The sequence below is a fragment of the Pseudorca crassidens genome, chromosome 6 (genome assembly GCF_039906515.1).
Source record: "Pseudorca crassidens isolate mPseCra1 chromosome 6, mPseCra1.hap1, whole genome shotgun sequence".
Taxonomy (NCBI): Eukaryota; Metazoa; Chordata; class Mammalia; order Artiodactyla; family Delphinidae; genus Pseudorca; species Pseudorca crassidens.
The window spans coordinates 58,260,663-58,275,156 of NC_090301.1; the positions used below are offsets into that span (position 1 = coordinate 58,260,663).

At 36.0% G+C, this 14,494-nt stretch overlaps 1 protein-coding gene across 9 annotated transcripts in view; it reads left to right on the plus strand.

Moving 5' to 3' along the window:
• Positions 1–14,494, plus strand: part of GPR155 (G protein-coupled receptor 155) — a 42,724-nt gene that overhangs the window by 19,377 nt on the left and 8,853 nt on the right. For all 9 annotated transcript variants that reach the window (XM_067741492.1, XM_067741491.1, XM_067741499.1 and 6 more), the window contains 6 exons: positions 3,113–3,197; positions 3,312–3,402; positions 4,689–4,899; positions 9,099–9,203; positions 11,814–11,950; positions 13,460–13,555. In XM_067741492.1, the coding sequence (XP_067597593.1) occupies positions 3,113–3,197; positions 3,312–3,402; positions 4,689–4,899; positions 9,099–9,203; positions 11,814–11,950; positions 13,460–13,555 (725 nt within the window). The remainder of the gene's footprint in view (positions 1–3,112; positions 3,198–3,311; positions 3,403–4,688; positions 4,900–9,098; positions 9,204–11,813; positions 11,951–13,459; positions 13,556–14,494) is intronic.

Sequence of the window (14,494 nt, forward strand, 5' to 3'; positions counted from 1 at the left end):
GGTGGTTTCCAGTCACATGTCCTTTTTCTTCCGGGTCTTGGGTTCTAGGCCACCGTCAGCACAGCTCCCCTTTGGAGCCATCAAGGGGGAAAGGCACTAGAAGCAGGTAGGGAAAGGAAAGAATGGGCAGAGAGGGATGGGGCATGTGAGGTGTGTCGCAGAGCTCACTATTAGAATCCAACTGAACTGAATGAAAAATTCTGGCTCTGCCTTAAGCAAATGACTTAACTTTTGCGGTCTCAGTTTCTTATCTGTAAGCCTGGATTATCACACCTTACAGAGTTATTTTGAGAATCAAGTGAAATATGGATGTTTATGCCTGGTACATGGTAGGCACTCAACAAATGTAACTATATTATTAAATAGAGGGAAGAGCAGTAATATGAGAACGAGAAAAACAAGTGAACAAAAGGGTATGGAAAGAGAAGAATACCCAGGAAGAAAAGCTATTTTTCATTTCAACTGGCCCCATAAAGGATATTCAAAATGTTTTAGCACATTGCTCTTTTGAAGTATAACATTTATTTGGGTGTGTACATTCTGGTATGTTTGTGAAACATTCAGTCTGGCTGATTTGTATTCATACCACAAATGCAAACCTATAAAATGGCACATAAAAGGAAACTGTAGAATGGTAGCACTGGTTATAGACCCTGTTAGGAGGCAGATGTCGGGAAGTGGCTGGGGGCGGGGTGGGGGGGCAGACAGGCCTTTGATTTCATGCCTTCAGGATCAAAGCAGGACCCATCTCAGTCAACAGCCTTTTGAAGTGAAGCAACAATGTGGCAAGGAATTACAAAATGAATTCAGTGCAAACAGGAGAAAGTTTGTGCTTTTTAAAGGCAAGTACACCTTGCAAGGCATAAGAGTTTTCACGAGCTATCAAGTGAAAAGAGCCTGAATACTTTATTTCCAAATACAGATGAACCAACTTGATCTCTAATACTTAGGTTTATTAAGGTTAAATTTATAATGAGAATAAGAGAGCAGTATATAGATCAATCTGTCAAAAAGCCCCAAGTTTCTCTGATATCCTCTTCAAGCAGGCATACCAAAATCTCTCCAAAGAAGCTGTTCTGAATTCCTTGACCTCGATGAAGAATAACCTTGAGATTATTGTGATATAACAGAACTTTAGACCTAAAAGGTCATTTTAAATCATCCTGTTCAGCCATTTTCAGTTTTACTCATTTGTAAACCATACTCATGAATTTTGCCATATCTGCGTACCACCTGTCCTTTCCACCTTAAAATTAACTCACTTTTTTTACTTTAATAAATTTAGCCTTATCTCAGTAAAATCCCAGGTTTCATGTGTTAGTTAAAAATTTTTCAAGCACATGTTAAAATAAACACATAATTCGTCAAAAAATGTTCCCCCCATGCCACCTACAGTCACCACACTTTCGGAAACACGGGTCTAGTTTAAATCTTTCATTTTGCCAATGGAGGAAAATAAGGCCCAAAGAGTTTAACTGATTCAGGCAAGAACTCTCACAGCTTCCTCAGTGAGACATCCAGGCCTAGACTAAGCCTGTTCTTCATATGTCAATATTTTCACAAGGCAGGAATGAAATGATAAACATTGGAATTTTAAAGAGTGCCCTCACTACTATAACACAGTTGGCACTCTTTTGTGATTGGTTACTTGCTTCCCTGGCACTTTAAAAACCTGAAACAGAGTGTGCAAATGCATTGGGAGGAGCACTGGTATTACAGTGTCTCTTGAACTTGAGTACTGTGTGGGTCCTCTATAAAGAAAAACAATTCTCAAGGATCTCAGTGTTGATTTGTATTATTTCTAGCACAGTGTTACTTAATCTGTATAATCTTAAATCTAGGTATGAATTCCTTATATACAGCTAGTATACAATTTTAAAACCAAAGCAAATTCACAGATTAGATTTAAACAAAACTACAAGCTCAGTTACTCTAATTAGCAAAATTAATTGACATGACAAAGGATCTTATTTTGCTCTGAATCACAGCCTGAAATGTAAAATGCAACTCATTTTTTCTGGGTAGGGTTTTTTTTGGTTTGGCCTGGCTCTACTTTGATGTGTGGGTTTATGACCTGGTTATCTTGCTGCTTTTCTCTTCTTCAAACTACCACAGAATGTTCATCTGGACTATGTGTTGTGATATTATTTGGCCTTCACTTGGCTCACACTTCAGATAAAACCAGATGTAAGCCCTGAAATACGAGGCTGTACTTTGGTTGTAAGATGGTCATCCAGATGATTATCATTGCAAATAAACCAAAAAGACTTAACATTTCTCACAGAAATTTCCAGATCCCTATGGGTCCACAGATCTGAGTTTTAGAAACACTGACAGAGTTGAAGGACTTAACCTTCTGGCAGAAGGCTGGGTTTCTAGTCTTGCTGTGCCCTCTGCTGGCTGTGTAGCTTGGGCAAACCCTTGTTTACATATCTATAAAATGAAGGCATTAAAAAAAAAAAAATGAAGGCATTAATTTAGAACAGTGGTCCCTTCCAACCCTAAAGTTCTAAGCTTCTATAGCTATGTAGAATTTATTAAATAAGATGTTACTTCTATAAATAATTGGGTATAAGATATAAGGAAAGCTCTTGAAATATTTGTTTTAAAACATTTGTTTAAATGTTTAAAACATTTGTTTTTGTATTAACTTTATATTATATTCGTATTAAGGTCCATCATTTAGACTTGGTGAATTTTCCCAAAACAAAACCTGTATAAGAATTGCCTGTACTTTCTTAGCACCAGCAAAGTGGGGGTGTTTTTATTTTTAGAATCGTTCTGTATCCAGTTAAAACAATTTTTTTCCAAATATACTTCGATTCCAAACACATCAGTCAAAAGAACAAAATGATTTGGGCTTTTTGAAAAAAATCTTCATGTATTAAACAAGAAGATTTCAGTAAAGAAGCAATGTAGGAGGGAAAACATGAATGATTCTGAATTAAGAAAACTTGCTTCAAAATATTGGGAAAAGCATTTATTTAAAAGGAGCGAATTCTAGGGCAAGAACTACAGACTACTATTGAAATAAGTTTGGTTAAAGTTCCATGAAGTCTGATCAACATCAAGAGTAATCACCTATCTTTCAATCTCTATTTTTTATTCTTAGGCCTTCTAGCGATTTCTTTGCTTCTTTTGAAAAAGAGAGAAAGGGTACAAATTCCTGTTGGAATCCTCATAATATCTGGCTGGGGGTAAGTTGGTAGTTTTCTGTTTGCTTACATGTTCCCGCATACACAGTTACTATTCATCCTCTCTTTTTTTCTCTCGCTCTTTTTTTCCCTCCCTCTAAACTCTTGTTATTATAGGATTCCTGCTCTCCTTGTTGGTATTCTTTTGATAGCTGGAAAACATAATGGAGACAGCATTGACTCAGCCTTCTTTTATGGAAAAGAGCAGGTGAGAAGAGTTTATTGACAGTTCTGTTCTTGAGAATGTCTCTCTTTAGCTTCTTAATGTGTTTTGCTATACTTAAATTTAAATTAATTTTGAAAGTCTATTCCAGTTTATTGCCTATCACACTGGTGATCCTATGTCACTTTGTTAACTCACACCTCAAAATGCAGTAAAGATTTTACATGTCTATAAAAAGGAAAATGAAATTGAAAAAAAGATTTCACATGTTTAAGTCTGTTTGTAGCTGAGGATTTCCAAATATTTGAAACTTAACTGGGTCTTCTTAAGCATACTTATGAATTATGTTCCCTTTATTGGAGGAAAGGGTGATTAATTTAAAGCCATTTAATAAGTTAGCAGTAATAATAAAAGCCAAGTTCTTGACTTTCAATTGTATCATACATATAAATTTCAGAACAAAAAGTATTTGGGGAAAAAGTGTGCTTGAAAAGCTATTGAGTAGGAGGCTTCTGAGACCTGCTGAATCAGAAATTCCCAAGGATTTGTGTGGTTTTTGTTTTTTTTTTTAATTGAAGTATAGTTTGGTCTACAATATTACCTTAGTTTCAAGTGTATAACATAGTGATTCAATATTTTTATAGATTATACTCCATTTAAAGTTATTGCAAAATAATGGCTCTATTTCCCTGTGCTGTACAATACACTCTTGTTGCTTATCTATTTATACGCAGTAGTTTGTATCTCTTCATTCCACATCCCTACCTTGCCCCTCCCAAAGATGTGTTTTTTAAGAACTTCCTAAAATGATTTTGATTTCTTACCCTTTTTTTCTGTTTTGTAATTTTGAATTTTATTGGATTGTTGTGAGAATAAATAAGATTATCCATATAAATGACTTAGACTAGTGCTGGCATATAGTTAGTACACAATAAGTATTAGCTATAGTCACTTATTTTTAGTATTATCACCATAACAAAGTTTCTAGTTGAAATACACTTGAACTGTGTACTAAAGCAAGCAAAATCTTTGAAGTAAAGAAAAAGTCTCTAAGTAATCATTTAGATTACTTGTAGAGGAAACCAAGGACATGATGCATAGTGAAAGAAGCATCTAGAAATCTCATTTGATTACAAGCAAACCCTAATTTCTCTTCAAGTAACTTACATTCCTTCCATACTCTTCCTCTTTTTTAAGAACTACTATTGTAGAGCATTTATAGCTATGGAGATAACGCATTTTCAACCAAAAAAGTGCCCTTAACCTCGTATATTAAGATTTCAAGCTGGAATTGTGAAAAGTGGCCTAACGTCTCTTTGCAACGTTGACAGATGATCATCACGGCAGTCACCCTGTTCTGCAGCATTGTGATAGCCAGCGTATCACTCATGTGTATGTACCGCACCTCCCAAGCAGGACGCTATGAAGTTTTCGACCAGTCTCAAGACCACAAAGCAGCAGAGCCTGGAAGCACTGCTTTCGAGGACAGTCCAGTGCCGATAAATGAACATGAACCTTTTACAAGTTCTATCCCAGAAACAAGTATGATCCTTAATTATAAAGAAACTCTTACATGCCTGTATAGCCTGTATCCTAAATGTTTTGTTTAAGGAAACTTCCTTGAACTATCTTGAAAATCACAGGTATTTATGAAATGAGGAATTTGAATCATAGTCAATAATAGAAAGAGCTTGCAAGTTCATTTATTAGATTCTTGTTTATAAATCTTTTGTGAGGATAATCTTTTTTTAAATCCTAAGACTTCCTTGGTCCTGAGAGTTCAGAGAAGAGTAACAACTGAAGGAAGGCCCTTTCTAGGAAACTAAGCACCTGTGTCTGTTAATTTAACAACATTGTATCGGGTAAGCACCATCAATAAAATGAACTAAAGAGGATTGATTGAAGCAGGATTGATAATGGTGAAAGTTGGGAGTTGGCAAACTGCAGTGGGCCATCTGTTTCTGCATGTTTCAAGAGCTAAGAATAGCTTGTACATTTTTAAAGAGTTGAAGAAAAATTTTAAAAGACAAATATTTTATGACACTTGAAAGTTATATGAAATTTAAATTTCAGTGTCCATCACATGTTATTGGAACATAGCCACGCTTATTTATTTATATATTGCCTATGGATGCTTTCACGCTATATTGGTAGAGTTGAGTCGTTCAACAGAGATTCAATGGACTGCAAAGCCTAAAATATTTATTATCTGGCCCTTTATAGAAAATATTCGGCAATCCTTGGTATAAGTGAAAACATGACCCTAACCAGTGACTTTGTTAATGTGTTAACGGTTATCGGGTTTGCTTCAATTCGTGACGGGAACTCAGCAATAGAGTATGCATTTTAGACTCATTGGTGCATGTGGAGATTTCATAGACATAGACCACTGTGCTAGGAAGTGTAAATGATGGTACCTATTTTGTTTAGAGAGTGTGTGGAGTAGAGAGATGACTAATCTTAAAACTATTAGTTGTAAATAGCAATAAGTAAAGAAAGAGCAAAAATAAATCTCTTTTTAAAAAGAGATTTTAAAAAGCATTTTAACTAACTTAAAAGGAAGAAGATCCCACAAATCTTGCTGTCTTACATTGCCTTCCTTCCTCTCTTCTGTCCTTCCTCCCAAACTGGAAGTAGATGGCATGGGGGTTAGAAACACGGATCTGGAGCCAGTCTGCCTGGGTTCAAATCTGACTCTACAATTTACTATTATTTGGTCTTAGGCAAGTTCTCTGTGCCTTGGTTTCCATATTTAATGCTGCTAATACCAACTACATAGGACTGCAGGTTCCCACTACATAGGACTGTAGTTTGCCAACTAGTGATTTACATTAACCTTGCTTCAATCAGGCCTCCTTTAGTTCATTTTATTGGTGGTGCTCACTAATTTCTTTGTCAGATCCTTTGTGATTATATCATCATAATTTCATTCTTTTGAGTCCTCTTGACTATTTTCCCTTTTAAAACAGAATTTCAAGGATTATGTGTATGCTTTCACTAAGATTTTAAAAGCCAATTTTCTGAAGTCTCGAGTACTTTTCTGATCATGCCCAGCATCCTTTCCTTCCTCGCTTTCTTTGTGTACTCTCACATTTATCCTATAAATCCATCTACTTTACGTTTTCAGACAGGGCGTAAAGACCACCACTCTCTACATCTTCTTCTCCTGCGAGGGTTTTAGAACTGGCCACCAAAGGCCTGTGAACATGTGTGGGGAGTCCTAAACTAAGTGTCTTAAGCCCGGAGACTTCTGCTACGTCTCTACTGTCCTTTAAAAATAGCAAATAAACAGGACCATAGATGTTCTTTAAATCCTGTCATCGTCATCTCTAGCAGGAAAACTGGCTTGCACATTTTGTGTAAGTAAATGGAGAGCCAGAAGACAGCTATGGCTTATCTCAGTAGAAAACCTTCTGCAGTGTTTATACTTCCCTCTCCTCTTATCTCACTGCTTTATAATTGCTTTATAAATTTTCAGTATAACCCACTAGAGTGTAAGTGCTGTGACTGACTTGCCCATCATTATAGCCTCAGCACCTAGCATGGTATCAGGCTTCCTATACATGTTTAGTAATATTTGTTAAATGAATGGATAGATGCATGGGTCGATAAGATGTGCCATGATTTTCTGAAGCTACCCTGAAAACTCCTGTGGCAAAGCACTTGTTTATTTGCCTATTCACCCACGTTCCTAGGAAAAAGGTTTTTAAACCTGTCTGGTTATTTTCCTTCCCTAAAGCCTGCTCTCTTCTGCTTTGCTAGTAGTATTAACACATAACACATTAGCTGTCCAGCCTGGCCTCCCCAAATCTCAGTAATCCAAATAGTTCACTCCCTTCTGCCCCTCGCAACACATTTGTCAGAGACACGTGATTTGCTTACACTCTTAAGTGTGGAATTATAATCGAAAGGAAAATTAACCTATTTTAATATGAGAGCAAAGGTTCAGTTAATAAAAGAGAAGGCCATATCATCTCTCTTATATATGGAATCTTAAACAAAAAAAAAAACAAGCTCATAGATTCTGAAAACAAGATTCGTGGTTGCCAGAGGCAGGGAGTAGGGTAGGAAAAATGGGTGAAGGGGGTCAAAGGGTAAAATAAAAAAGTAATAAATAAGTATGGTGTATTACTGAGCAACATGCAAACATACATACATAAATGAGAAGGCTAATGGGACACTTACACATCCTTCTTACATTTGAAGGGAAAAACTGCCATGTGTGTGTGTTCCCTATACATATGTCTTTGGAATGGGCTGGCTTTATGTCTGTTTTCTTAACAATTTTATCTTAGTGAATTTAAGCCTTCAAATTTATGAAGGTAAGAGGGCAGGGCCAGCTGATTTGTGTATTTTCTTTTCGATTATTCTGTGGCATCGTTATCTTAAATTTAGAGAGACATTTGTAATAGCTTATTACAGATTATAGTCTTTATACTTAGAAATCTTTTTTTGTTTTGTTTTTAAGAACACTACTGAAAAATTAAAGCACATTATCAATGAAGGTTTCAGCCTATGAATTGTTCCTTTTTAGTACATTAAGTTTTAATACAGTTTATCACTGAAGTTATTCTATTATAATCCATGTCAAGGAGCACCGTGTCCATATATATGAGATGTTTTAAAGGACACTGCATGCAGTTCTCTGACTATATAGAGGTAAAATTACAGCTCTATAGCAGATGTCTCAGTATGACTTGTGTAAACCAGTTTACCTGTAAACCAGCAAGAGGCTTTCAGCAGTATATATCTAAAAATAAAAAAAGAATACAACTGCTTTTACTGCATCTTCTAAACTAGTAGGAAACATGTTCTTGAAAGAAGTGAGTTTTGAGCTAAACTTAGAGGAGGAGAGGGTTTGGATGAAATCTATGTCAAATTAGGCCAGGAGACTCAAACATGAAGTTTGTGGAGGACTAGTAGAGAATTGTCCTGAAAGAAGGGAAGGGCCTTTGTTGAATAATGGGAGTGGTTGGATAGGGGGAGAGGGGCCGAGTCCTAGAGAGCTTTCAAATTCAGGCTAAGGAGTTTGAATTAGCTGCAGTTAGCAATAGAGCATTAGTGCATGTTTTCAAGGAGAGATGAAATCAAAGCTGTATTTTAGGAAAGTGGTCAAATTCTTATTTCCCAAAGCACAGTGGAAACTAATAAAACAGCATGGATAAAAACATTTTCCTTAAAAAAAAATTAATTAATTATGGGAATTCCCTGAGGGTCCAAAAAAGATATCAGCTGGAGAACAAACAAACAAAAACATTTTCCTTGTCTCACACAAAGGAATATGTAAAAGACTGATCCTTTGTCTGCCACTCTTTAAATGTTAGCTTCTGTATAAGGACATTTGAATTTGAATACTTTTTTTTTTTTTTTTGCGGTAAGCGGGCCTCCCACTGCTGTGGCCTCTCCCTTTGCGGAGCACAGGCTCCGGACGCGCAGGCTCAGCGGCCATGGCTCACGGGCCCAGCCGCTCCGCGGCATGTGGGATCTTCCCGGACCGGGCACGAACCTGTGTCCCCTGCATCGGCAGGCGGACTCAAGCACTGCGCCACCAGGGAAGCCCCTGAATACTTTTTGATAGATACCCATACAATGTGGCTGTATGGAAAATGTGTGTGTGTATGAATGAGTTAGGGTTTTTTTTTTGTTTTGGGGGGTTTGGTTTGTTTTACTTGGCATCTCTTCATGCTGTCCATTCCTGTTGTGCTTGGACTCTTCCCTCACATGGTATTTTGTCTATATAGGTTGCTGCTCCTGCTCCATGGGAAATGGTGAATTATGCTGCCCATCCACAGAACCAGTAGCAAACATAAGCACCAGTGGCTCTGTGACTCCCTCGTTTGAGGAAAGTAAGTGCCTCTGGCAGGGAGCTCAGCTCCGTGCTCTGTGACGACCTAGAAGGGTGGGATGGGGTGGGTAGGAGGGAGGTCCAAGAGGGAGGGGACGTATATATACATATAGCTGATTCACTTCATTGTACAGCAGAGACTAACACATCATTGTAAAGCAATTATACTCCAGTAAAAAAAATAATATAAATATATATTTAAAAAAAGAAAGAAAGAAAAGTAAGTGCATCTGGGCTATGAGGATGGGCCTAAGGAACAAAAGATTCCTTATTCTTATGCCTTAAAAGAACTCTATATAGAATTTCTATAGAAGCTACTGTTTGAGAATATTCTCAAAGAAAGTACAAATAGTATAATAATTGTGCATACATAGGGTACTGATTTTTAATTTGCGTGGAAATCTTCCAATAAATTTAACCCAAGTGATAATTCCAAGAAGTTTGCCCTAAGGACCATTATTTTTTGGGGGCTCTTGTTTTAGAAGCTGAGACTTTTCCCCTACTCCATTCCCCCAGGGCCAGGACTAATTAGGTAGTGCTTAATTACATTTGGAATCCATGTGCTTTAAAATATGCCCTTTCTTATAAAATAAGAAAAATCTTTACAGGTAATAACCTTTTGGCATATAGACTAAGAGACTAAACCACATTTATGGTCCGAATTCCAAATTATTTAAGACAACCGAATACATTTATGTGAAATTGCAGTGTACCTTCAGTTGATCATCCTTATTTTTAATCAAAGTAGAAAGGGAAACCCTAAAAAGTCCTCTTTATGATGGAGCATACGTCAACTGTTTTGCTGTCATTATGTTTTTATATAAGAAATGTTGTGAGGATTATAAGAAATGATGTGTGCAAATCACTTAGCACAGTGAGTGGTATACAAACTAAATGCTTATTAAACATAGTCGCAGCAGCAGTAGTTGTTATTATTCAGGCGGGATTTGTACTTGACTGCTTTCTGCTGGCTAGGAATGAATCTTAAATAGTAGAATCCCTATTTCCATAGAAAGAAGTAAAAATACATCAGATGTTGAGCCTTCACTGACTTTCAATAGGAAACCCCTCCTGGCACTCAGATACATGTGTTTCAAGTTTTGTGTGCCTCTTTTCTAAAGCTAATATCTCTTTACATCAGAATTCCCAAGGGTTTGCCTTGCTTTTTCTTCCCTATACAGTATACCTAATAGTAAAGTCCATTAGCAAACTCAACATGTGATTTGATTCAACAACTTTTTTTACCCCCCCAAAATCCCCTTACAATTTGCTTATCTATCATTTCTCCATTAATAATGCTGATTCCTGAAAAATTTTTTTAATTATAGGGGCTTCTTAGATTTTCTGATCATATTTTACAAAAAATGAGAGCCATCATATAAGGACTTCATCTGCCCACATAATTTAGTACCATTCCTAAGCCTGAAATAAAGAAAGTCTAAAGGAAATCAAACCATGGACAAATGAGAATTTTTAGAGTTTAACAATGTGATTAATTCCTTGTCGCCAAAACAGTGACACACCACAAAGGCAAAATAAATATCGCAATGTGTAAAAAAGGCAAATAAAAGATAGTAAAATTTATTTTTATCCATTTTTATAATACTTCTACATAATGTTTTAAGACCAGGTTTATTATATATACTGCTAGAATTTTTCTACACCAGTATGTACCCAAATAATTGTTATAAAATAGGATCATACTACAGAAACTGTTTGGCAGCCTGGTTTCTTTTTACTTTTAACCTACTTTTATTGTGAACATTCACCTATGCCATTAGCTATTGTGCCAGACCATGTTTAATGGTTGTGTATGTTCTTTTCTAAGAAGAGCCTTTAGGAAGTATAAATTTTTGTTCGCTTAAAGGTAAGAGCTGTAAAGTTGTGTTTTTTAATCTCTGACTTTTTGTAATAAGACTGTATGTTAGACTAGCATCTATTTTGTAAAAATGTTTTCCCCTGCATTTGATGCCTTAGATATAGTGGAGCTGAGGTGGGAGAATAAAGGTTTCTTGCGAAAGACCCCTCACTTCTCTTTTAGGCCAGAGAAGAGTCATGTTGTGATTTGGACTTAGTTCCATATGCGAACAGAACAAAGTGTATAATATTTTTTATTTGGTTCCTTAAAGATCTTTTCTAAGGCAAATTTTAAACTCTTTAATGAAAGGCAAGTGGTAGTAGTAAATTTGTTTTGCTCTTAGCCAAAATAGGGTATTCGTGACCTATTTACACCAAGGTGTAGATTTTTACATTTTTACAAAATGACCCCAAGGTGTAGATTTATCACAGGTGAAACTTGAGTTATTAATTTAGCCTTAAAAAAGTGTGTGTGTGTGTGTGTGTGTGTGTGTGTGTGTGTGTGTTACATTGTTAAATAATGTAGAAGAGAACTATTGCGTACTACTTGTATTTTTGGGGGATAAAAACATTCTACAAGTAGAACTCTCCTAAAACAACATGAAGGAGACTTCCTTGGATTTCAACTAAAATAAAATACTGATTCTGAGCTGAATGTGCATATGTGGTGGTTTGTTTAGGAAGTCATTATGAATTTAAAATGCATTCAGATAAAAAGCTCTGATTACAAATTATTGTACTTACTGTTTTATAGATGAACATTGTGTGAGTCGCTGTAACTCCCAGAGCTGCATATTAGCCCAGGAAGAGGAGCAGTATCTACAGAGTGGAGACCAGCAACTGACTCGACATGTGTTTTTGTGTTTACTTCTCATCATTGGCCTGTTTGCTGTAAATGTTTCTTCTGATTTTGTTTTGGGGCCATTTCTTTAAATGTTTGGCAAAGGTTTTTTTCAGGCATCTGGAGAAACTTAGTTGCTCCTTCACAGGGGGGTGGCAGTTCAACCATCTGAATCCTAATCTTGAGCTAAATGTTTTGGGGTGGGGGAAGAATGAATAATTCACATTACTCTGTTGCCTAAGTGCTTCAATGGCTTATTTTGCTTAGAATACTTACTCATCCTATGCCTCGAACCTAGAATTTGGGGTAAAACCAGGCATCTCCATGATGTGTACAGGACCACTTACTCCTAACATATTCCTTGACTGACTTCTGTGGATAAATGACTACATGGTCTCTCAGAAGATAGTCTTCAGATAAATAAACTTTTAGAAATAATTTTATATTATGAAAATAACATAACCACTTCATACAATGGATACTTACAAAATAGAGAAAAGAGGAAAAATATCCATCATACTACTGCCTTCTCTTTTTCAATACATTTTTCATGGTTCTAATAATACATTCAGATTTATGTCTTGCTTTGTGACTTATGTCAAGCATTTTCATATTGCTGCAAAGTGTTCATAACCGTTACTTTAAATGGCTCCTCAATAAACCATAGAGAAGCATTATAATTCACTCAACCACTTCCTTATGGATCTATGGATCGTTCCTAGTTTTTCAGAATGCTCTAATAAACATCTCCGTGAAATATATTTCCTTATGATAGATTCTCAAAGTTGGGAAACCTGGATCAAAGAATATAAATATTTTTGTGCCTTTGGATGCATTCTACTAAGTTGTTTTCCAAAGAAGTAGTATAGGTTTGTAAAGTACTCTCACCAACATTGAATATTATAAATTTTTTATTTGATAATTTTATAAGTGAAATATAGCACTTCATTTTTTAAATGCATTTCTTTGATTACTAAAGGGTTTTTTAAAATTAGTTCTATGTCCTCTTTAGTGAATTACCAGTTATTGTATACTTCTTTGTGATAGTTCAAGTATAACTTGCCTAGCGATGGGAGATGGACCATATAACCCATGAAGAAACCCCCTTACCCTTTCCAAACTGGGATGCTCATTACATAGAATCCTATCAGCCAGCACCATTTTAACTGCTGTTTAAGAACAAAAATCAAGAAGTAAGAAATGCAGCCAAGAACTGCTGCTCGGTGATGTGATTGTTTTCACTGTGTAAAACTAATTTTAAAATCAGACCTGTCTTCGGCTAGTCGAAGTCCTGATGTATTATGTAAGCTTCTGTATTATGGCTCATGTCTTCTTGCTTCAAATCTGATCAGAATAGATGCTGCTTGAATGACATCTGTCAAGAAGAGAGGTTGAAACCTCTTGTTTGAAAGACAAAGCCTCTATATCCTCTTGGTGTTTTTCCCTTTAGTTCTTTTCTTCCTAATTGTTAAGTACATAAGTTATTGTACTATGCTCTGGATAGAGAGAAATGATTAGCTTGCTTCATTTTAAAGTACTATTTTCTCCTTCCTTTACAGAATCTTTCCAGTTGTTTATGGTGGCTATTCAACCAAGAGCCTGGGAGACTATATGTTGAGTTACAGTTTTTCTGTGCTGTGTTTAACTTTGGCCAGGTATTTATTTACTGAGAACTTTGAGGGGTTTTTGTTGTCCTGGATGGTTTGATGGTGGGGGTGGGGGGATGGTACGGATGTTGTTGTTTTCTTTTAAATCAAAAGGGTTTAGTTTGTTTGCCAGCTGCTGGTATGCGTGACAGCTGACAGCTGCTGCCTATCTCCTAGTAGAGATGAATTATTATATTGGTTAAAGTCATCAGAATGCACACTGAGTGTTTCAATCAGAAATACCAAATAGTTTTTTGCTTTGGTTTTGAGATAAAGAATGATAATTTAGCAGGGACAAGATGTTCCAAGTTCTTTTTAAACTTTGCTGTGGCCTTAAGAAGTTACTTTGGCAAAATGACTTAACTTCTCTGAGCCTTTAGTTTAGCAACTTATTTTAATGCACATCATTTCATTTACATTTTGATGTTTCTTGAACTACAGGTACTTAAATCCTTTAAAAAAAATCATGTGGTATATAAATAAAATTTGACCAGGGATAGTAGATGCCATTCCTTGAGAGTTTACTATATGCCAAACATTTTTAAGCACTTTACGTTAATTATTTCATTTAAACATCACAAGAATATCCGCAAAGTAGACTTGTCACCCCCAGTTTAAAAATTAGAAATTAAAATTCCATGAAGAACTAATATGATAGGTGCTGTTGTCTTTGTTTATGTCACTATTAAAATGGATATTTAAGGGTAAATAATATTTTAGATATTGGGAAAATATTTTGATGTAAAAATTTAATTGTCTTCAGTCCCTTACTTTTTTTTTTTAAAGATTTTTTTTTTTTGGATGTGCACCATTTTTTTTTAAGTCTATTGAATTTGTTACAATATTGCTTCTGTTCCATGTCTTGGTCCCTTGGCCACAAGGCATGTGGGATCCTAGCTCCCCGACCAGGGATCAAGCCTGCACTCCCTACATTGGAAGGCGAAGTCT